The sequence below is a fragment of the Lactuca virosa genome, chromosome 4 (genome assembly GCF_052849685.1).
Source record: "Lactuca virosa cultivar CGN04683 chromosome 4, Lactuca_virosa_CGN04683_v6, whole genome shotgun sequence".
In the NCBI taxonomy this organism is placed as follows: Eukaryota; Viridiplantae; Streptophyta; class Magnoliopsida; order Asterales; family Asteraceae; genus Lactuca; species Lactuca virosa.
In genome coordinates, this window is record NC_136429.1 from 164,197,094 (window position 1) to 164,222,746 (window position 25,653).

The 25,653-nt window shown below is 38.7% G+C and overlaps 1 protein-coding gene across 2 annotated transcripts; it reads left to right on the top strand.

The window, feature by feature from the left end:
- The first annotated feature begins 725 nt into the window (after window positions 1-725).
- On the top strand, window positions 726-3,858 carry LOC145107669 (uncharacterized). 2 transcript variants are annotated; one of them, XM_079044609.1, is made up of 6 exons: window positions 726-1,691; window positions 1,772-1,840; window positions 2,083-2,202; window positions 2,301-2,582; window positions 2,678-3,046; window positions 3,488-3,858. In XM_079044609.1, the coding sequence occupies exons 1-6, from the start codon at window positions 849-851 to the stop codon at window positions 3,683-3,685; spliced, it is 1,881 nt and encodes a 626-aa protein (XP_078900735.1). In that variant the 5' UTR covers window positions 726-848; the 3' UTR covers window positions 3,686-3,858. The 2 variants fall into 2 exon arrangements, with proteins under 2 accessions (XP_078900735.1, XP_078900736.1); XM_079044610.1 differs by having other exon boundaries at window positions 1,772-1,828.
- Window positions 3,859-25,653: the final 21,795 nt, after the last annotated feature.

The window sequence follows — 25,653 nt, forward strand, 5'->3', positions numbered from 1 at the left end:
AAATTCAGTACATATCATTATTGTGTATCTTTTTCAATAATTTGGGATATTGGTTTACTAAAGATTTACTTTTCTAATTTTTTTTACAGCAATATGTCTACTTCAAATATTACATTCATAAAAGACATTGACCAAGTCATATCTGATTTCACAATCAAAGTAAAAATATTGAAGTTGTGGACACTCGATTCTAAATTTGATGCTAACGAAAAATAGTCAATCGAAATGATTTTCTTTGATGAACATGTATATTTTTTATTTTAATATTATTAATTTTTTAGTATACCTTTTCTTTATTAATTGCTAACGCTGTATTTTATACTTTTTTAGGGATCTATAATTCAAGCTATGTTTTACAGACTTATTTTATAAGTTTCAAAAAACTTTTCATGAGGGATCCGCTTATGAAATTAGCACCCTATCTGTTGCAAGACAGAATCCACTCCCAAAGTCTACTATCTTTTCTTATCTTCCACATAAAATTACTTTATTAAGGGAAACAATTATTATTATTTTTTTTCTATAAATATTTTTTAACTGTACCTTCCGTGGTTTCCACGGGTTATATAACCTACTAGAAAATATAAAGTATTCTGAAAATATGACATGGTCTTCCCTTTTTTTGGAAAAAAAAAAAAGAAAAGCTTTAAAAAATCCGTTAAGTTTGACGGAAATCATCCGTGCAATCACACGTTTCACACCTATACATTGTATTTTAACATTCTCTCTCACACACTCACACACACTCGTCTTCGTTCTTTCTCTGGAAATATATTTACAATTCAGAAACCCTCTTTCTCCATATTTTCTGAAAACTCGGGGTTTGAAGATTGAGATGTGGAGGGAGAATGGATGCATTTGAAGAAAACTCTCAACTTAATAATCAACAACACCAACAACATATAGATTTAGGGCTGCAGTCTGATTCGTCCATCAACAATGATAAGCTAGTGGAAGATATTACGAAAGAGCTTCAAAACCTAGTGGTACCCTGCAAAGATAAGCTTCTTGATCGAGATCTTCAGGGGCATTCGGTTGTAACGGATGAGGAAGATGAAGTGAAGCGAGCAATAGATGAAGAGCTTCGGCACTTGTTAGTGAAGGAGGCTGTTAATGAAGCGTTTCAAGCTGACTCTTCGAGTGGAAGCGTAGAGAAGTATTTCCGAGATGTACGGCAGTTCGTGGATGAGGCTATCGAACGGAACGGTCTGAAGAAGGTTAGAGAAGAGGATCCGAAGGAATGTAGGGTTTTAGAAGAGCGGGAAGTTGGCGAGACTGGACTAGAATGCGAAAAGGATGGGGGAAACGTTGTTGACGTTAATGGTGATGCTGATGAGAAAGCGGTTGAACATAAGGAGATGGATTCGAAGGAGAATCACGAGATTGAGATAGAGGATGGGAATGACACTAGTGAAATTGTCGGTTACGAGAGTAACGGTGAGGACAAGAGGAGTGAAGATGTGAATGAGAAAGAGTTTGAAGATGGGGAGGATCTGGAAAACGAGAACGAAAATGCTGGTGGAGAGGGCGATGAAGGTGGGCCGATGACTGTTCCAGGGGGTGGTGGATCGAAAAGGTATCATTATCCATTGAGACCAGATGCTGAGGATTGTTCATATTACATGAGGACAGGGATGTGCAAGTTCGGATCAAATTGCAAGTTCAATCACCCTCTCAGAAGGAGAAATCAGGTTTAATTTCTACAAACAAATTTCAACTTTTCTCTCATTGTGTCTGCTAAAACTTACTGAAGATCACTTCTCTTATTTAGCAACCCACGAAGGAGACAAAGAATCAGAAGGAAGAAAGCTCAGAGAGGCATGGCCAGGTTGACTGCAAGGTTATTTGCTATATTTGTTCATATAACTCTATCCATTTTCATACATTGTTATACAGTAGTTGTTACACAGCTGCAGATTATCCCTTCATTTGGGCCTTCATTACAACAACTAGTCTGTATATTTATTCCCAGTGCTAATGTTTGCTCTATGTATCTGCTTAAGTTATACAATCATTGCTATGGGTACCCTGTCTTGTCACTTAGATGCATTCTTGATACTTGATTTTGTCATTTTGCTGCAGTTTTATTTATCAACGGGTGGTTGCAAATATGGGAAATCTTGCAAATTCAGTCATGGCAGAGGAAAAACCGTTGTAACTCCAGTGGTAGAATATAACTTTTTAGGCCTCCCAATCAGACCGGTATTACTAATTTGCAATCTTTATTGTATTCAAGATTCATTCATATTATGTTCTTCCTCCTGGTGTGTATTGTTTGACTACATTTTATTATATTACAGGGAGAAAAAGAATGCCCTTACTACATGCGTAATGGCTCCTGCAAATATGGGCCAAATTGTAGGTTTAATCATCCTGATCCTACTGCAGTAGGAGGAGTAGGAGGTGATTTAGCCCATTCCCATTCCCCAACCCCATATGGAAATGATGGACCTCTTCCAAATATGCCCCCATGGTCACCTCAAAGAACTCCAGACACCCCTGCTGCATTTCTACCAGTGATGTACTCACCACCACCCCAGCAGCACATTCCTCCACCAACTCCAGATTGGAACGGTTATCAGGTATATTGTCTGTCTAATGACTAAATTGCCCTTGTACAACTAAATACATATATTTACTAACTTGTTTATGTTTTTTGGGGTTGACTTTTGTTGAGGCTCCTGTCCCACCTCCACCACCTTCTGCTCATGTGTATCCGAGTTCAGAAAGAGGGTTGCCTATTCCACCGGCTTTCTTTTTGAACAATCCACCAACTGATGCTAACATGTACACACATCAACATCAGAATCAGCATCATCAACCACAGTCACAGATGACACATCAGCATCCACATCAGCATCATCAACCACAGTCACAGATGACGGGTTCAGATTATCCTGAAAGGCCTGGACAACCTGAATGCAGTTACTTCATGAAAACAGGGGACTGCAAATACAGATCAGGCTGCAAGTTTCATCATCCTAAGAGTCGCATTACCAAAACTGCCCCTTCTGTTCTGAGTGATAAAGGGTTGCCTTTAAGGCCTGTAAGTACATCCTCTTTTTTCTTCTATATGGTAATTTAGTGTAAAACATTCTTTAGTTCTCGTTGTTTTGGCCTTTCAATGGTTTCAAAATTTGTGGATGTGGGTCCCGTTTCACAAGAAACAATAGCAAGATTGTGGGTCCCAATTGAGAATGGAGACATTACTTAAGTTTGTTCTTTATATTGCACTTAACATTTGGGGTTTGTTTGGTTGGATGGAATGGAATGGAATAAGGCATTACATTCCCTGATCATGTTTTGGTTGCATTATTATTTTTCATTCCATGAAGGAAAAACATCCAAATCAGATTCACTCAGGAATAGTACATTCCACAAACAACTTTTTATTCATTCCAATGGAATGAACAATTCCATTCCTTCTTGTATTACCACTTTGGTTTTAAGTATAATTTTGATATTGTTTTTGAAATGATGGGTGCAGGATCAGAATATGTGCACGCACTACAGTCGGTATGGAATATGCAAATATGGGCCGGCTTGTAAATATGATCACTCACCAAATTCCAATACCAATACCAATTCCAATTCCCATTCCCATTCCAACTCCAATTCCAATTCCAATTCCATCCCTGGAGAAGGGTATCGACCAGATGGCCATCTCATGCAACAATCTATGTAATCAATCAGCTGCTTGGACTTAGACTTGGATACAAGTTTTATTTTATGTTTAAACCAACAAAACTTTGAGTCTCTTTTATGACCCTTGAACTTGAAGGGTATTTACTGTTTAGAAAGTGTCGAATGATGTTTAAATTACCTCCATAGTTTTATACTATGCTTTTGTTTCATCCATCAACTATTTTCAAATATTCACTACTAACAAACAAATGGACTTACTCTATTTCACTGTGCTTTGTTATATGCTTTTGTACTACTCTGATTGACATGGTCCATGGGATATAACTTCATAGCAACAACTACTTGTTTTACTGGATCGGTTTATTTTTATCTTGATCATAATTAGATTTATGAAACAAAATTCATAAAACTGAGAAGCATATTCAAGCCCCAATTTGAAATCAAAATTGAACTCAAAGCCCTAATAAAATTCAAAATGGTTTGTTAGTTTTTCTACTTGCAATAATTATCAATTCTTGCAAAAGATGGATTTTATTTATGGGATTTGAAGATGTGTGTTGTTTACTTGTTTTAATAGATCGACCGCTGCCAATACACCAACTGTTCATGAGATCAGGTGATGGGGGTGTTGCATAATTCATAGATTACAATGATATTGGTAAAATAGATTTAATGCTATGAATTTGTGATTATCAGAGGACAATAAACTATCAAATTGTGCATAATTTTGAAAACACTTTATTGATTCTGTTATCAAAATAAAAGTTTAGCAAAAAATAGGTTGATTATTGAAAACGGTGCTTACGAATGGAACAAATGTATAGTCAAACAAACAAGGAGACAACAAAAGTCTTATCATTCAGAAGTGTTAGAAATATGATATGTATATGTATTATATTAGTCAATCTTGAGCTTAATAAGTGGTAAATATTGAAAAATGTATATGTGTAAAAATTTATAAACTAAAAGTACTAAGATAAAATTTTATTTTTAAGTGTTTTTAAATCTACGAAGTTTATAAAGAAAAGGGCAAAAGCCTGAGGATCAGGAAGCAATTAGGTAAAAGTCACGGACGGTTAAGAAGCAAATTCATAATAACTGAAGGACTACAGAGCAAGTATAAGAAAGATCCTGATTGTAATTTTGCAACGTTATGTAGCGGACTTTTTATGATAGTTTTTTTTTTTTTTTTGGAACCAACAAACAATTTATAGAAGGCCAACCACTGGCAAGTAGTTAGAGGAAGGCAAATAAAGATGAGAGTGATTACAGTTTATAAGCAAAGAAAAGGACAATTACACCATTCAGTCTAATCTATTCTAGATTTCTTCCTCATATTCTTGATCCACAAAAAGTTAAGGATTTGATGATATCCGCACATTTTGTTGGGGATAGCCGATTGTTGTTAAATGTATTATCATTCATTGCTTTCCAAATGCTCCAAAGAGTGCCATAACATATCCCTAGTAAAAGCCTCCTCTTTTTTTAGCAATCTGACTAATTGTATACGTGATCAAGCAATTCCTGCACCTTTTGGAAATTCCTCATCGATAGTTAAAAGGGTTTTTGACATAAAAGTCTTTAATTTTCTCAAATTTTGTCGGTTTTTGTTCTGATGATGATTTTTTCTTCATTAATGTCCAAAGTTTAAGCATTAATGTCCAAAGTTTAGGCAAAAACACAACTAAAATCGATGAGGGACAAAACCATCACACCTTGACAAACTTAAAGGCTTTTATGTCAAAAGCCTTAATATTTTTTTATTATATATTATCATTTCTCCTTCTTCATGTACGAATTGTAAAGCCAAAGTTCTATGTAGTTATCAATCAAATGCTTATTCTATAACTCCATTTTATAGTTAAAAAATATCATTGTTTTGAGAAAATTACACAATTGGTCTATGTCGTTTACAAGAACTAGTTGGTCAAGGAAACTTATGAAAACCTATACGTGTATGGTCCGTCTGATTTTAGACGTTAGTCGAGCTCACATGCCCATCACACGAGGGTATATTCATCATGTCATCTCGCCTGCCATAGAATCAGATTTATGAAGGTTTCGTCCTTGTCTTTTCACCATGTTGGTATCAGAGAGTGGGGCAGCATGGGCCATGTTATGACCCAGTGACTCTAAATTTAAAGGGCCTATTTTTATGTATCTACTTATATTAGAAGAAAAAAACCGTTTGATATTAAGTTGTCACAGGTAGTGGCAAAAAAGGAAAAACGAGATTGGAGCTAAAATTGGTGTAGAAGACAGAATAAATTTTAACCGATTCTTCATGAATCTAAGCAATTAATCATTTTATACTTAAAAAAGTTAGTGTTAAGGGTATCATTTTTCTATTTTGTCTGGGGCCTCAAACCGACTTGAATCGACCCTGCTTTTCACTACACATCCCCCAAAAAACCTATTATCTTCCCTAACCTTAACATTCAACAAGAGAAAGTGGTTTTAGACAAGATTTAATCAGTAAACAAGTGTTATGAAGTTGATTTTGTGGAAAGTTCGTCCAACAAATGTGAGTGAAGACGTGAGAAAGGTGTACAGTAAGTCCGTTGTTCAAACAAACAAACACTTGAACAATTTTGCTTAACGACTTTGCTTTCTTCTCAAAACTCTACTTTTCATTTTACAAGGGGTATACCTAATTTATTTACAGGGAAAGTGTATCATGGAGGGTTGTTTACAAAATACCATAGATTTCATTATGTGGATGAAACAGTTGATTACATAGAATATGTAGACATAAATGTATTCTCAGTCCATGAACTTGATGTAATGATCTAAGAATTTGGGTACGTGAATGGTGATACCATCTATTACCATATTCAAATTCATGAGGTTGAATTGCACTTTGATATGTTACCATTGGGATCACTAACAAATCTTATTTATAGGTTCATAATAACGACTATGACTATAAATGTCAGTTTCACTTAAAGTAGAATAAGTGCAGTACAGAGTTTCCAGACATGAAGTCTGGAAAGTTTGCAGGCAGAACTCCGACCCTGAAATTTCTATTTGACGGCTATCTAATTCTTCAGAGCCCAGCTAATACCCTAAAATTCTAGAGAAAATTCGAAAATGAGAGAGAGAGAGAGAGAGAGAGAGATTTCTAGAGAACGTTCTGAAGTAGTTGTGTGAGGAAATGAGCTAATTTCAACTTCAATATATTGGGCGGAAAAGGGGGCGTGTCGCGTGCTTGGTCTGGTGCACATCGTGCATTTTCTCAGGGCCATTGACTTGGTTCCATTAGAATGCCACCATGTGTCACAAACCGGGTGAGCCGCATCTGTTGTATGTGCGCGCCACACATGCTGTCAACGCGCATGAATTTTTAATATTTTTCCAAAATTCATATCTTCCTCATATAAGTTCCGTTTTCGACGTTCTTTATATCCACGTGTAACTATCGACGAGTACTACAACTTTCGTTTAGACTTTGTCGGCTGATTCTCAATTTATTTATAAAGTTATATTTTCATAGGCTTAGACTTTTAAAGTCTATATAAAAATCTTAACTCTTTCATATGACATCCATTCTCGACTGTCTTTATATCGACGGATTCATATTCATGAGATCTTAGATTCTTACTTATATATTTTTTCCTAACAATTGACTGATTTTAATCTCGGTTTCTGTGTTGACACTGTTGCGCTGAAATTTTAAAAAATCATAATTTCCTCACACTGTAACGGCCCAAATTTTAAAAGAAAATTTTCATTTTTAAATTAATCAAAACACATTTGCGTGAACCATGAAATCCCAAAACAATCGTTTCCAATTCCAAATTTATTACAACTTTATTTAAAACATCAGAGTGTCTCGTAACATAGCAATGAGAGATAGAGTGCACGCCGCGCCATCACGCCTTACCCTTGCCCTTGGGCTCAGATGTACTTGAAATAATTCCACAAACTGTAAGTGAATGCTTAGTGAGTTCCCCAGAGCATACCACACATACAATTCAAATATCACATATCATATTAGCCCTAAGGCTACATACATCACATAAGCCATGCATACAACATATATGGATGCCCTGGAAACCCTCCAAGGTCTTACTCCGGGTGCCTCGGGAACCCCCGAGGTCTTAGCCCATGTGCCTCAGGAACCCCCCGAGGTCTTTACCGAGGATGCCTCGGAAACCGTCCAAGGTCTTATACCTAGGTGCCTCGGGAACCCCCCGAGGTCTTTCATGCAAATGTCACAAATAATCAAGCATAACACATCACATAACAATTAATGGGCCGGACTTGGTGCCTTAGACCCATTGGTATGGTGAGGAGACTCACCTCTGTCTGTTGAATACAAAAGCTGCTTTCCTAACAGTCTGTAACCTCCCGTGCTGAATAATAATATTAATTAATGTCAGAACCTTACTTAATCAAAAGAAACCCAAACTTCAAACCCTTCCATGAGGCCCACTTATCCTTCCTTTGCTAATGGACCCAAAGTCCAAGTCCAAAATCATTAATGGGCCTCTTGGCCCAATAAGGCCCAACCAATATATCCATGGCCCATAACAGATGAAATGGCCCATAATTCGCAGAATGCAACCGTCTAATAACCAAATAAGGCCCAATGGCTCCAAGGCCCAAAACAGATTCATCCCAACTGTAATGCGTACGCTCGGCGTACCATCCTGGTACGCGCAGCGTACTGGGGTCTTGGGCCGCAGCGTACTACCAGACTAAGCACTTTCTCCATTAAGTGCTTAATACCCGATTCCTTTACGTCCAAAAGCCAGATCTAAGTTTGTTAAGATGTCCTAAGGCATAAAGTTGGCAACTTTATGCCTTTGCATGGCTCATATACACCCAACACCTCCATGAAGACCTTTTCAAGGTCTTTAACCCATGCATGAGGCCAATACTTCCACCAAGACTCCATTTTTATGTTACTAAAGGACCAAGGGACCTCAGATCTGTCATTCCCATCTTCTGGAGTTGCTTAACTCACTAATGGAGGTCCAAAATCAACCAAAAGGGACAAAGTAGGAAACCCTAGCTAGATCTAGAGATTTAAGTGGAAAGATGCAAGCTTTTTACCTCCAGAAGCTTTGAAAGATGACCAAGATGCAAATCCTTGAAGCACCAACTCGTCCCAAGCTTTCTTGACCACTTCCTCTTCTTGGAATGAACACTAAAAAGGACCACAATGCACTCTTAAGGCTCAAAAGCACTCACAAAGGCTATTAGGGCTTCCAGGAACGTTTGAAGGTGAAGGAGGCTGTTAAGGGTGTGGATCAAAAGAGTTAAAGGTGTTTATATAGGTCACAAGTCCGGATTTTAGGGTTTTGGCCCCTGTTGCGTACGCCCGGCGTACCCTTACGTACGCAAGGCTCCTTCGCGATCCTTCTCCCATAGTACGCTAAGCGTACCCTTAGGTACGCCCAACGTACGGGAGGGACCATTTTTGCCAATTAATCTATTTTCAAGGGTTTTAAGATGTACTTGATTTGGAGTGTTACAACTCTCCCCCACTTGAGCTAGACTTCGTCCTCGAAGTCCGTAGCTGTGAATAGATCGGGATAATGCTCCCGCATCTCCTCCTCCTCCTCCCAAGTCCATTCGGAGCCTCTTCGGTGCTGCCATTGCACCTTTACCAGTTTCACCTCCTTGTTCCAAAGACCCTTCGTTTTCCTATCTAAGATGGCAACCGGCCTCTCGATGTAGTTCAGGCCCTCATCCACCTGAATGTCGTCCAACGAAACGACTGCGGACTCGTCAGTGAGACACTTCCGAAGTTGAGACACGTGGAAGGTGCTGTGAATTTGGCTAAGCTCCTCTGGCAGATCCAAGCGATATGCTACCTTGCCCACCTGGGTCGTGATCCTGAACGGGCCTATATACCGAGGCCCCAGCTTGCCCCTCTTCCGAAACCTGATAATCCCTTTCCAGGACGACACCTTCAGCAACACAAAATCCCCCACCGAAAACTCAAGATCTGATCGTCGTCAGTCAGCATAACTTTTCTGACGGCTCTACGCGCCCCGCAACCGGTTGCGCACCTGCTGAATCAACTCGGTAGTCTTGAGCACTACCTCAGTGCTCCCCATGACTCGGTGTCCAATCTCGTCCCAACATACAGGGGTTCTACACCTCCGACCATATAACATCTCGAATGGATCTCGGTCGATACTGGCATGATAATTGTTATTGTATGAAAACTCTGCCAGTGGGAGGTACGTATCCCAACTCCCTCCAAAGTCCAGCATGCATGCTCTAAGCATGTCCTCCAGCGTCTGGATCATCCTCTCACTCTGACCATTAGTCTGGGGGTGATACGTTGTACTAAAATGTAGCTGAGTACCCAGTTCCTCGTGGAACTTCTTGCAGAACCTGGATGTAAACCAGACATTCCTGTCAGAGACTACCAACACTGGCACCCCGTGCCTAGCCACCACCTCTCGTACATAAATGTCCGCTAACTTTTCCACGGATATACTCTCGAAAATCGGGATGAAGTGGACAATCTTCGTCAGTCTGTCTACAATCATCCATATGGCGTCCACACCCCTCGCCGTCCTAGGTAACTTCGTGATGAAGTCCATAGTGATCTCTTCCCACTTCCACATGGGAATGGGGAGTGGTTGTACCTTTCCATGGGACCGCTGATGCTCGGCCTTGACCTTCCTGCAGGTCAAGCACCGCTCCACGAACCAGGCGATCTCCCGCTTCATGCAGGGCCACCAATAACTCAGCCTCAAGTCCCTATACATTTTCGTAGCCCCTAGGTGTATAGAGAAGTGGGACTTGTACGCCTCCTCTAGTAGTCTCTGCCTCACTCCCCTGTCACTGGTACCCATACCCGGCCACACTATGTCAAAAGGTCGCGGCTATCCTTAACAAACAAAGGATACTGCCCGCGAATCCGCTCTATGTTCCAATTCTCCTTCTTTACCCCCTCGACATGAGCCTTATCCAACAAAGGAGAAATCACCGTTATCCTCATACAAATGTTCCCAATCGGGGACCCCGCCGTATTGCGGCTCAACGCATCGGCCACCACGTTGGCCTTCCCTGGTGGTATAGGATCTCACAATCATAATCCTTCAGCACATCCAGCCACCTCCTCTGTCGCATATTGAGGTTCTGCTGATCCATCAAATACTTCAGACTCTTGTGATCGGTATAGATGGTGCACCTCACTCCATACAAGTAATGCCTCCAAATCTTGAGGGCGAACACCACCACCCACGGGTCCAGGTCGTGAGTGGGGTAATTCACCTCATGAGGCTTCAACTGCCTTGAGGCGTACGCAATCGCGTGCCCCCTCTGCATCAGTAATGCACCCAACCCTGAAATTGATGCGACACAATACACCACCAAATCATCCAACCCCTCAGGTAGTACTAGAATCGGAGCCTTGCATAACTTCTGTCTCAGGGTCTCAAAAGCCATCTGCTGATCCGTGCCCCACTGGAAGGTCACATTCTTCTTGGTCAAGCGGGTCAATGGCACAACAATCTTGGAGAAATCCTGGATAAATCTCCGATAATATCCCGCTAAACCCAAGAAGCTACGAATCTCTGATGCGTTTTTCAGCACTTCCCATCGCATTACAGCCTCAAACTTGGCTGAATCAACCGAAATGCCCTCCTGATTGATGATATGCCCCAAAAATTGCACCTCTTGCAGCCAGAAATCACACTTGGAGAACTTTGCGTAAAGCTTCTCCGCCCTCAGGGTCTCCAGTACCTCCTTTAAATGCTGCCATGCTGCTCCCTGGTCTTAGAATAGACCAGGATATCATTAATATAAACGATCACCGACTGATCCAACATCAGTCTACACACCTTGTTCATGAGATCCATGAACGCCGCTAGGGCATTGGTGAGCCCAAACGGCATCACCACAAACTCGTAATGCCCATACCGAGTCCTGAAAGCTGTCTTCGGTATGTCCTCATCCTGAATCCTCATCTGATGGTATCCCGACCGAAGATCAATCTTGGAAAACCAAGACGCACCCTGAAGCTGACCAAACAAATCATCGATCCTCGGCAACGGATAACGGTTCTTCACAGTTAGTTTGTTCAGCTCCCTATAATCGATGCACATCCTGTGCGATCCATCCTTCTTTTTTTACGAAAAGGATCGGTGCTCCCCACGGGGAACTGCTCGGACGTATGAAACTTCGGTCTAGCAGCTTCTGAAGCTGCGTAGATAACTCCTACATCTCAGGTGGTGCCAACTGATATGGTGCCTTTGCTATTGGAGCGACACCAGGCACCAAGTCGATGCGAAACTCCACCTGCCTCTCTGGAGGCACTCCCGGTAACTCTTCGGGAAAAACATCCTGAAAGTCCTGAACAACCGGCACACCGCCCACGTCTGTCGTGGTCTCTACCCTCGCATCCGAGATATAAGCCAGAAATCCCGTACAACCATGCTGCAAAAACCTCCTGGCCCTCGCAGCCGAACAGAGAGTTGGCCCCTACGAGGCTCTCTCACCATGAATAACCAGTTCTCCCCCACTTGAGGTTCGAACCCTAATCAACTGCTACTCGCAATCAATCATGGCCCCGTTGGCCCCGAACCAATCCATCCCTACAATCACCTTCAGCCCTCGTAACGGTATCAAAACCAGATCCACGCAAAACATCTCGCCCAACACATTCAAGACGCAATCCTGATACATCCTCGCAGCACTCACATTGTGGTCGTCTGCAATCTCCACCTCGAGCGGGGAATCCAAAGTTCTCAGCGCATCCTGGAACTTCTTGCTGAGCGCAAGCGACACGAACGATTGGGTAGCACCCAAATCAAACAAGACATGAGTAGACATACCATTGACCAAAAAGGTCCCTATACAAGCATATAGTACACATAAGTCATAAAATTAATAAGAACATAGAATAATAGACACGTACCAGTCACAACGTCTGGCGCTGCCCGAGCCTCCTCGGTAGTCAGCTGAAATGCACAGCTCTTCACCGCCGGGGCATCCGCCTTAGAAGGCATCCATCAGTGATCCTCCGAGTGGCGAGTGCAGGCTCCGCCACTACTCCTCCCCTTCCTGCAACCTAGGAAAGTCGGCCTTTTTATGGCCCGTCTGGTTGTAGTGAAAACATATCAAGCCCTTCCTGGGGCAATCTCTGCTCACATGGCTCTGCTGATTACATGTATAACATGTCAGACCCGTCCCCCGGCATGCTCCACCATGAGATCTACCACACTTGGCACACCTGCCACGGCCCTGCTGGCCCCTACTCGATGAATCCGAGGTCTTAGGCTTTTTAGTCTGACCCACTGCTGTCTGAACCTGCTCCGGCTTCCGCTTGCTGCGGAAATCCAACTCCATCTCCCGCTCACGGGCCTTCTCCACCATCTCATTCAGGGTTTTGCACCCTGTAAAACTCAAAAACTCCCGGATATCATCCCTCAACATGGAATGATATCTCGTCCTCCTCATGTCCTCGTCAGTAGCATACTGCGGAATCAACAAAGCTCGTTCCCGAAACTTGGCGGTGATCTCCGCCACCGTCTCGGTAGTCTGCTGAAGGTCATGAAACTCCCTCACAATTCGTTGCACCTCAATAGCTGGTGCAAACTCCAAATCAAATCGCTGAACAAACTCGGCCCAGGTCATCTCAGCCACACCGGCTGCTCCCACATGGCTGGTAACCTCGCCCCACCAATCCCGGGCTCTGTCTCTCAGCATGCAAGAAGCAAACCCAACATTTGCCACATCCGGGCAAGAACTCGTGCACTGGGAGTTTTCGATATCCGCCACCCAACGTCGGCTGACAATGGGGTCCCTGTCCCCGAAAAACTCCGGCTCCCCACACGCCTTGAACTCCCAGAACGAGGGAGTTCGGGCCCAATCTGGCCCGCAGAAATCTCAGCCCTGAATGATTTGAGTCTCTCCTCAATGATCTCCATAATGTCCTCCTTGACCGTCCTAAAAATGACTGGGGTAGCGTCAAGGATGCCCTTTGTAACGTCGGATGCGATGATATTGCGCAGCCTCTCATCAATAGGCTCTGTACCACTGCCCGATCCTGATCCTGACCCCCCTGTCCCAAATCGTGTCATCACCATGCTGAACTGAAATATCACAAACCATAATAATCAGGACATATATATAGGGGATCTTCCCATACCGGTCCTCCTTAGAGCTGTCAGATCTAACCTTGGCTCGGGTATAAGTCTTGTGCTTTCAGTAGTATGGGCCCAATACTACATTCCACACCTACCTGTACCTTTCCCCAATGCTCTACCTGATAACTCCAATTCGTCCCAAAGCTGAACCATATTCCCCAACTACCGCATACATCAATCTCAGGCTGTCCTAAGATTTACTCTACTCATATCAATCAAACCAATCACGACAGGTTTCCTTTATGCATGCAAATTATACACAGAAAAAGATCAAATAGACTTTCGAATAAAAGATTCTACCCTAGGACCACAACCAGACAAGGAACAGGAAATAAGTCCAAATCACTCATTCTGAGGCTATAAGCTCCTAACCGTATACAATTTTAAAAGCATACACATAGCAAGTCTCATACGATCATCAAGCTCAAATATCAGTATAACATGGCTAACACATTGGGAACTACTTGGCTCGGCGATCGCGCACGTTGCACTCTTTTCTTTTCATTTCTTAAAAGTTTTTAACTTTTATTTTGAAAACAATTTATTATTTCCTTAGTTTGAGTTTTGACACACCCGAGAGTGTGCTCGAATCCCTCAAACCAAGGCTCTGATACCAACTTGTAACGACCCAAATTTTAAAAGAAAATTTTCATTTTTAAATTAATCAAACACATTTGTGTGAACCATGAAATCCCAAAACAATCGTTTCCAAATCCAAATTTATTACAACTTTATTTAAAACATCAGAGTGTCTCGTAACATAACAATGAGACATAGAGTGCACGCCGCGCCATCACGCCTTACCCTTGCCCTTGGGCTCAAATGTACCTAAAATAATTCCACAAACTGTAAGCGAATGCTTAGTGAGTTCCCCAGAGCATACCACACATACAATTCAAATATTACATATCATATTAGCCCTAAGGCTACATACATCACATAAGCCATGCATACAACATATATGGATGCCCTGGAAACCCTCCAAGGTCTTACTCCGGGTGCCTCGGGAACCCCCCGAGGACTTAGCCCATGTGCCTCGGGAACCCCCCGAGGTCTTTACCGAGGATGCCTCGGAAACCCTCCAAGGTCTTATAACTAGGTGCCTCGGAAACCCCCCGAGGTCTTTCATGCAAATGTCACAAATAATCAAGCATAACATATCACATAACAATTAATGGTCCGACCTTAGTGCCTTAGACCCATTGCTATGGTGAAGAGACTCACCTCTGTCTGCTGAATACAAAATCTGCTCTCCTAACAATCTGTAACCTCTCGTGCTGAATAATAATATTAATTAATGTCAGAACCTTACTTAATCAAAAGAAACCCAAACTTCAAACCCTTCCATGAGGCCCAATTATCCTTACCTTGCTAATGGACCCAAAGTCCAAGTCCAAAATCATTAATGGGCCTCTTGGCCCAATAAGGCCCAACCAATATATCCATGGCCAATAATAGATGAAATGGCCCATAATTCACAGAATGCAACCGAGTCCAATAACCAAATGAGGCCCAATGACTCAAAGACCCAAAACAGATTCGGCCCAAATGTGATGCGTACACTCGGCGTACCATCCTGGTACGCGCAGCGTACTAGGGTCTTGGGACTACGCCCAACGTACACTGGGTACGCCCAGCGTACTACCAGACTAAGAACTTTCTCCATTAAGTGCTTAATACCCGATTCCTTTACGTCCAAAAGCCAGATCTAAGTTTGTTAAGACGTCCTAAGGCATAAAGTTGGCAACTTTATGCCTTTGCATGGCTCATATACACCCAACACCTCCATGAAGACCTTTTCAAGGTCTTTAACCCATGCATGAGGCCAATACTTCCACCAAGACTCCATTTTTATGTTACTAAAGGATCAAGGGACCTCAGATCTGTCATTCCCATCTTCTGGAGTTGGTTAACTCACTAATGGAGGTCCAAAATCAACCAAAAGGGACAAAGTAGGAAACCCTAGATAGATCTAGAGATTTAAGTGGAAAGATGCAAGCTTTTTACCTCCAGAAGCTTTGAAAGATGACCAAGATGCAGATCCTTGAAGCACCAACTCGTCCCAAGCTTGCTTGACCACTTCCTCTTCTTGGAATGAACATTAAAAAGGACCACAATGCACTCTTAAGGCTCAAAAGCACTCACAAAGGTTATTAGGGCTTCCAGGAACGTTTGAAGGTGAAGGAGGCTGTTAAGGGTGTGGCTCAAAAGAGTTAGAGGTGTTTATATAGGTCACAAGTCCGGATTTTAGGGTTTTGGCCCTATATTGCGTACGCCCGGCGTACCCTTACGTACACCCCGCGTACGCAAGGCTCCTTCGCGATCCTTCTCCCATAGTACGCTAAGCGTACCCTTAGGTACGCCCAGCGTACGAGAGCGACCATTTTTGCCAATTAATCTATTTTCAAGGGTTTTAAGGTGTACCTGATTTGGAGTGTTACACATACGAAGTCAGATTTGGACATTCTTTATATGAACGCGTTCGCATTTACGATTACTATGATTTTCGTTTAGATTACTTAGGCTAATAGGGAAACTATATCCGATTTACTATTTACAATGCATTTTGTTGTATAGGTTTGAACGTGAAAATTCAATGAATCATAACTTCTTCATACGAAGCCAGATTCCAGCGTTCTTTATACTCATGAGATAGTCATTACAACTACAACATCTTTAGCTAAGATTATTTACTCTATCTTAAATGTCTAGTCACAATTTGCGGGCGTTACAATTATCCCCCACTTAGGATGATTACATCCCGAAATCATCAGCAAAATAGGGTTGGATGATGATCCCGCTAGGTACTTTTCCATCCTAGGCTATAATTGTAACACCCCAGTTTCGCCTTACAGTATAAATAATCAGTCACATAAATCAATGTTTTTGATAGAATACTATTTAGGATAAATAGTCTTGACAAAAGTCGTAGTAATTGTAAAACTGAGAGTGTGCATATAGAGAGCGTCCAAATCTGACTAAATAAGAGGAAGTTGTGATTTTTAGAAGTTACAGTGCAGCAGCGTGCTACACCAAAACCGAAATTAAGATCGGTTGATTATTAGAAAAAACAATCTAAAAGAGAGTTGAATATCACTTCAATACCTATTCGTCAATATAAAGATAGTCAAGAACGAATATCGTATGAGAGAGTTACGATTTTTATACGGACTTTAACAGTCTAAGCCTATAAAAATATAACTTTAAAAATAAAGTGAGAATTTGACAACAAAGTCTAAACGAAAGTCATAGATCTTGTCAATAGCTACGTGTGGATATAAAGAATGTCGAGAACGAAGTTTGTATGAAGAAGATACAAATTTTTTTAAAATATTAAAGTTTTACGCGCACCAGCAGCGTGCGCGGCGCGCACCAACAGCCCGACACGAACCACCAAATTTTCGCTACGTGTCACCCTTTGAATGAAACCATGCCAACACCCCCGACAAGATATGTGACGCGCATCTAGGGTGTGCGGCGCGCACCCCTTCTATTAATAGAAGTACCCAGTCTCTTTCATTCCTCACACTTTTCTAATCTCTCTCTCTCTCTCTATATATATATATATATATATATATATATATATATATATATATATATATACTTGTAAACTCGGTTTCTAAAGTATTCCTTTGGGATTTCGGAGTATCTTATCTTAGTGAAGCTCTAGGCATCTAGGCTCTAATATTAGAAGCTCTCTAGTTGGGATTCAGCCAGCACAATTTCCCGGTTTTCGCTAGATACTCTGTAAGTTAAGCTACACTTATTCTATTTCAAGTGTAACTTATATAATTAGCCATGGTCGTTATTAAGAACTTATAAATAAGATTTATCAATAATTCCATGTCATTATACTGATTGATCTACTTACGGGAGAGGTGTCTAGAATGATCACGTTGGCTTGCTTGTTGGATTTCAGAAAAGCTATATGTTGAAATGATCATGCCTCCAACTATCCTGCCTAGTTGATCCTTATTTGATAGAACTCTCAGTATTCATTGGGATTAGTGAAAGATCTAGATTTAATTACCAAATTTCCATAGGAATTAATAATTTATAGAATTATAGGTAAATACTCGTTAGGCGCATTACCAACTATATTGGATCGCCAATAGAATCGACCAGATAACTGCCAATCATTTGAATAACTGCCCAAGTGAGTTCTTCTCACTATATTATATACTCCAGTATGTATCATCTGTATGTTAGGATATAGTTTCCCTGTAATATGCAATTACGCTAGTTCTGTTAGTTGTTTGTAGTGTTGAATTGATGTTTGTTAAATATATGTGTTGATATATTATTTGGGGAGTTAAGGGAAGACCAGCCTCGTGTTGAAGGCCAATAGACTCGGGCGGACTAGCATTATACTAAATACTAAAGTGCGGACCAGCTACATGCCGAAGGCAAAAAGGGGCGGACCAGCTTCGTGCTGAAGGCCATGGGAGAACCATCTTTATATTGAAGGCCATCATGTGTATGCATTGTATATATATTATCGTATATGGTATTTTGGGGAACTCACTAAGCTTAGTGCTTACCTAGTTGATTATAAATATTTTATAGGTAGTTCATTGACTCGTAAGGAGGCAAAGGTTTGACTGTACACATGCATAGTCGCAACATGTTTCCGCATAATGTAACTACACTCTGATATATATATTTTAATAAATAAAAATGAAAATTTTGGATTGAAAAAATCAGGACATTACAAGTTGGTATCAGAGCCCTGGTTTGAGAGAATTGGATGAACATTCGTGTGATTCCAAACTCAAACTGATGATCTGAATATCTTAACAAATATTTTTAAGAAAAAGAACTTTATTCAAAAGAAAAGAATGTGATGTGTACAGTCAACCAAAGCTCAGAAAGGAAAGTGATTCCCAAAATATCCATATTTGTCATGATTGTTGATATGTGAAAGGTTATAAATGCATGCTAGTGTGTAGGCTAGGGATCTTTTCAGGAATTGATAAATAGAATTTCCTGTTAATAAAGATGCCTTATAGCTTATAGATTTGCTTGTTAGATGTTTCTTAGAACCTATAATGATATTAATCAATTATTTGACAAAATATGTTAGGTTGCATGCTCCCAAAATTAAATAGTTTTAGATTGATTGATTTGGCGCTATTGGACAAAATAATCGAGACTCTTGATCCTCACTACGTGACAGGCATAACCTCACGACATGAGATCAGTCTAAATGACATTTTGATGCATAAACTTCTTAATCCATTAAGCTACTAATCCATTTTCTCCAGAAGGCTTCCTAACACCCTAAAGACCATAAAAATCGATGCTTTAAGGTCTTGCATGTCCAATGCAAGACTTGAGCTCAAACTAGGGCATTTATGAAGAAAAGGAGGTCAAAACCTCAAGCATAAGTTCAAACATCATCCAAACTTCAGATCCATCACATATAATCACCAAGGGACTCTAAGGACCCATAAAGTTGCTAACTTTATTGAGTCCCAACACTCTAACTATTCTAACCATGGATTAACATGCATAAAACCTTAGATCTAGCAACAAGGAATCAAAATGCTTGAATAATGGTTACTCACAATGGTCCAGAGATGTTGCTAGGAGATGCACATGAAGCTTCCAAGCTGAAACTATGCTCCAATGGTGATCTCTTCTTCTTCAAGCCACCAAAATACCACCAAAAGCTCAAAAATCACAAGGAGATGCTAGGGTTAGGTTTTTTTTTGTTTTTGAGGACGAAGGAGGTTGTTAAGAAACCCTAAAATAAATTTTATGGGGTTTAAACGAAGGAAACCCTAAAAGATCATGGGCTTGAGTTGTAGTGTATCTCACGCCGTGAGCTCAATTTAAATCAAAATTTTTCATTTAATCTCTTGTCATGCCGTGACCTCTCTATGGTCACGTCGTGAAACCTAGTTTTACCCAAAAACCATGCCTTTGACTCTATGAATCCCTAAACCAATTTGTTCTGGAAACCGGATGTTACACTAACCCTCTGGCGTACCGGCAGGGCGAGAGAGTTTATAATCATAAATGATTATGCAGCGCTGTCCATTCCTTTTTCCTCCATATCCTTCCCCACCACTATAACCGCCACCGCCGCCACCATTACCGCCACTCGCCACCAACCGACCACACTACTGCCAATTCCGTCAACTATACCACTACCACCTCTGCCACCACCACCTCCTCCCCCACCAGCCACCATAATCATATATGATTAAACACTTTCTGAATAGTCATATATGTATAATTATTTATCATTAGACATATGTATAAACATGTATAATCATATATGATTATACATCTCCGCCATATAAACATTTATGATTAGGCATACATCGTTGCTGGTACGCTGCAGCGTTAGAACGGCGGATGAGAAATATGTGGTTGAGATTAAATCTCAAGATCTCTATTTTTTTATAATCTCAAGTGAATCGTCTCATATATATATATATATATATATATATATATATATATATATATACATACATATATATATATATATATATATATATATATATATATATATATATATATATAAGTTCAAATGTTTCTCACATCTATTGTGTGCTAGAATGCACCAATAAGAATGTAGTAAAATTATATGTATATTTAATGATATCCATACTTATAATTCTTTTTTATGGAAACTAATAAAATTCGACATTAATGTCAACAATAATATTTTTTCAGAATGAATTCGTATCTAGAAGAATGAAAGTGTATTCTAGCAGAATGAGAGTGTATTCTAGTAGAATATACCCTCGTTCTTCATATTCCATGCAACTTTATTGTATTTTAACTGAGTGTTAGGAATGTCAAAAACCCCCGCGGGACCCCGATACCGTACGGGACTAATTTTTTAAAAAATTCGGGAGCGGGGGCGAGATTAACCCCCGTTTATTTTCTTGACCGGGGTCGGGAGTGAGTATTTCCGTCCCGTACTCCCGCGGGGGCCCCGTTTATATTTATATAAAAATATATTTATTTATTTAATGTAAAATACAAATGGGTTATGAGAATTTAATTTTAATTTTAGGGCTTCACAATTCACAAATCACCGCTTCAGTTTTATTCCGTCTTCCCAAATGACAGTCGACTAGCTTCGACTGGAGAGTGGGGATTGACGAGAATACGACCGAATCCAAGTCTCCGACTGCGACTTCTCCAACTTCCACCCAAGACGCGACCAGATTTGACGTTTCCCGTAACCACCGCCGACACCCTTCACGTCGACGAATCAGAATTAGCTTTATTCGGTCTTCAGCCTGTGACTTCATATCCCAGTAAGTGGTAATGTACCCTTAATTTCCTTCTTTCCTTCTTTGATACACTTGAGGCTTGAAAATTTGATTTATGGTATTCGGTCGTAATCCGTTTACAACTGAGTCGACTATTGGCTCACGATTTCACTGAATGGGTCTTGAAACAAAAAAACGAACTCATACATAAAACCTAAATGCGAATTCATTCTGAAAAAATTTTATTGCTGACATTAATGACGAATTTAATTAGTTTTCATAAAAAGAGAATTATAATTATGGATATCATTTAATATGCATACAATTATGGAAATCATTTAATATCTATCTTTATTTAATTAAATAATTATTTAATATATTCCTACTGGTGCATTCTAGCACACAATAAATATAAGAAACACATTAACCTAGCCGTATATATATATATATATACATATATATATATATATATATATATATATATATATATATATATATATATATATATATATATATAGGAGTAAGATCAAATGAGAACACCTAAAAGGTTGAGAACGCGAGAGCAGATCTCATCCATCTATTATCTTAGATCTAAGGCTATAATTAATTAGAAATTTTGTTATTATTAAAATGTTTAAATTCAATTAATTTTAATTAAAAATAAGAAAAGGGTATCATGGTAATTAATCATTCCCTTATTTTAAACAACTCCTAAAATCTCTCAATCTCTCTCTGTATAAACCTACGACTTCATCATTCACTCCTCCATTTTCGACTTCATCTTTCTCTCTATATATAGGGCAAGCCTCCCTCATCTGTACATCAGTCTCAATAGCTCCGTCTAAATCAGACCTTCCTGGTGGTTATTCTTGGCAGCGAATGAAGAAGAAGAAAGGGAAAGAAGGAGGGTTCGGTGGTGGCAGATTGATCGCAAAGAGGAGGGGAAAAAAACCACCGGTTCTCGGTTCGATTAAAGAAAGGAGAAGGATGGAATCAATAGAAGGAGCAGAAATTAGTTCATCAAATTAAACATGATCAGGCTATAGTGGGTTTGGTCGATTGGTAATCAACGAGACACACACACGCATATTCAATGTGTGCCGATCGTGGGGGTGAGCACGACAGATCCTGAGAGAAATTAGATGCAGTGGGTTAGTAGACAGAATTAGAAGATGTGGGAAAGAATGGATGTGACTAAAAGAGAGATCAAGAAGGAGGAGGATGTAGAAGGGGTGGCGATACGGTGGTATTAGGGCAGCGCAAGGAGCCGACGGCGGACCTGGTTGTCGGAAATAGTTTGTGTTCCTACTGTTTCTTTACATACAAGTGAAATCCATTCAAGAAGTGAAGGAATCTAGGGGAAATCGATAGGAGTTCTCCCTGTTCGTGCTGCATTATCAGTTCCGAAGGCAAAACAGGAAAAATCGATTTCATAGGGATAATTATAGACGAGTCAGGAAGATTAAACTCGATTCAAGAAGTGGGACTACATCGATCATCGATGTACCAGGGGTGGTTAGGGATCGCTATTTGTGCTGGAAGTCGAGGTTTTCATGAATATTAATTCATGTGGAGGAATTAAACCTTAATATGGAGGTTTCTTGGGTCTTGATTTACTCGATATTCAGCAACTAACAATGACCAGAAAGGTAATATTTTTGTAGTTGTTCTTGGTCTTTGATTTCAGCAACAAATTAAGCATTAAAATGGTGCTTTTGGTGTGGTAATACTCGATAAAAAGGAATGAGAAAAGGGATGAATTGAGGGCTGAAACGAGAGGGCAACAACTATTTTCTTATATTTATTTGTGAATATCAGTGTATTTATATGTGAATGATTGTATTTATTTATGAATAGCAGGGTATTCATGTGTGATCAATGAGTGTATTTATTTATGATTAGGGGTATTCATTTTATGAAGAAATGATAATTTTTACACTATTTTTATTTTTTATTTGTTTATGAATAACCGTGTATTCATTTGTGAATATCAGTGTATTCATGTGTGAATGATTATTTATTTATGAATATCAGTGTATTCATGTGTGAATAGTATATTTATTTATGATTAGAGGTATTCATTTTAAAAAGAAATGATAATTTTTACACTATTTTTATTTTTTGATGAAAAAAAGGCATTGAATTATTTGTAAAATGATGTGTATTCATTTGAAATTGGAGTAGTACTAGGTTTTTTGAAGAAAATTTTCATTTGTGAATACAAGTGTATTGATTTGGAATTGGATTTATATTCATTTTTTGAAGAAAAAAAAGTGAAATAAGCTTTTTATTTATTTGTGATTAGAATTTTATTGGTTCTTTTATTTGTAAGTTATGTTTAATTCATTTAAAATTAACACTGTGTTAATATTTGATTATAATTATGGTTGAAATAAATATATACGAACAATTATTAAATTATTAATTTTCAAATTATTGGTATATTCATGTATCATAAAAAAAATAAAAAACGGCATTGCAAGATCAAGGTTTTCTTAATTTCTAATAAACTAATAAAATAAATAGACACATTCATGGTTTTGTGGTAAAAAAATCAATTAACGTGATACTTTAGTTAACCGAATTCATTACCCTAAAATTTAGGAATCAATTAATTAACCTTGATTTTTTCATATTTAATTATAATGTAAAATTTCATTTATACCCTTATATATTGATTGATCCAAAACTGTTCTCGCGTTCTCAACCTTTTAGGTGTTCTCATTTGATCCTTTCTATATATATATATATATATATATATATATATATATATATATATATATATATATATATATATATAGACGCAAGTTTTTTTTAGAACCAAAAGATTTGTTAGAACTTGAGAACTCCTAATTTGCTCATCATTTTTCAAAACCAAAACATCCAACGGACTCCTAGACTAGCGATTAAGACAGATTTGTGGTCCAAAAAAAGATTTGACGATTTTTTTTGGGGTTTTTTTGGAAATGTGGATTTATGCACAATCAACAGTTATATAGACTGTTGGTGAGCACAATCAGCAGTCATATGGACTGCTGACGAGTACAATCAGCAGTTATGACTGTTGATTGTGCACGTCCGCAGTCCATAAGACTACTGATTGTGCTCATCAGTAGTCAATATTATTATTGATTATGCATACATGCAAATTTTCCAAAATAAATAAAAAATAATTTTCAAATCTTTTTTTATTTGAGCCTGGATATGGCTTAGACGCACAATTTGGAAAAGATTGGTGTTTTCGGTTTTGAAAAATGATTAGAGGATTAGGAGTTCTTAAGTTATCGCAAATCTTTTGGTTCTCACAATAACTCAGCCCTATATATATATATATATATATATAGGTTTAGGTTATTTTGTTTTTACTAACTATTGTGTGCCAGAATTCATAGATCTGGACCACCGGATGGAATAGAATCAAATGTCATAATCTAAAGGTCTATGATATTACAATAGGATAACATGTACCATATAATCACACAGATTTCAGAATAATGACATTTTAGTCAATTAACCTATATTAAAAAAGGAAATTTTCGGATTTTTAGGGATATTTAATTCCTTTATTTTTAAAAATCTGAATATTTTAAATTAATTCAAATTTAATAGTCCGATTTTATTCTGTCAGAATGACAGAATGTCAACCATAAACTAGTAAATATATTTTCGATTTTATTATTGCAAAATATATTTACAATGCAGCTATTTTTAGTAATTAACCTGATTTAAGAATTCTAGATATTATTCGTATACATCCAAGTTGGGTCTATGATTTTATTCTTAATACACATCCGAAGAAAATACAAATTCATACATATTCTTACAGACTAATATCCTTATACATTTTAATATAGTTACACATATTCTAACAAAATATCATCAAAAATGAATAAAATTCTTAAAAAATAGCATTCTTGAATATACAATTATTGAACAAATACACTTGATCTTCTTCAGTGGTCCATATAATCCACTTAATCTTCGCATATATACTTGTTGTTGAACTCGATTCCAAATATTTCTCTTGTATGATCAATATTGAATTCCTTCTCCATGCAGTTCTGAAAGAATAAGATACATTACTCGTTAGTATTACTCGTTAAACAAATATACTTGTTGTTAACAAACATTCTCAAAGACATTCCAACAGAATGCATTTATATAAATAAATTATGACAGAATACATTACATAATGCACTTAAATAGCATTCTTTTGCGAATTCTTTTACAAATAAGCATCAAATCGATGAGTGTTACTAACCTCATTCTAAAAGAATTTGCAAGTTTGAATACACCAAAATAACATAACTAGACATATTAACTTCAATTCTAAAAGAATATTTCATTTCTGTTTGTTGCTTAAACTTCAATTCCTTAAAAATTCTAACAGAATATTATCTACTTTACTTCTAACAGAATATTTCAATACAAGTATAAACATGTTATTGTAATTCTAACAAAATGGTATGTAGTTTAGCTTAACATATTCAAACAGAATCTTCCCAATAAGTCCAACATATCAAACTTGCCTCATTTACACAAAAACCTTCGCTTTTTGACATTATATCAAACACTTGGATGGCATGTTTTATTATCAACATTGAAAAAATGCAACAGTACAAGCAACATTCAAAAGCATTGATAACAGAAAAAATTGATTC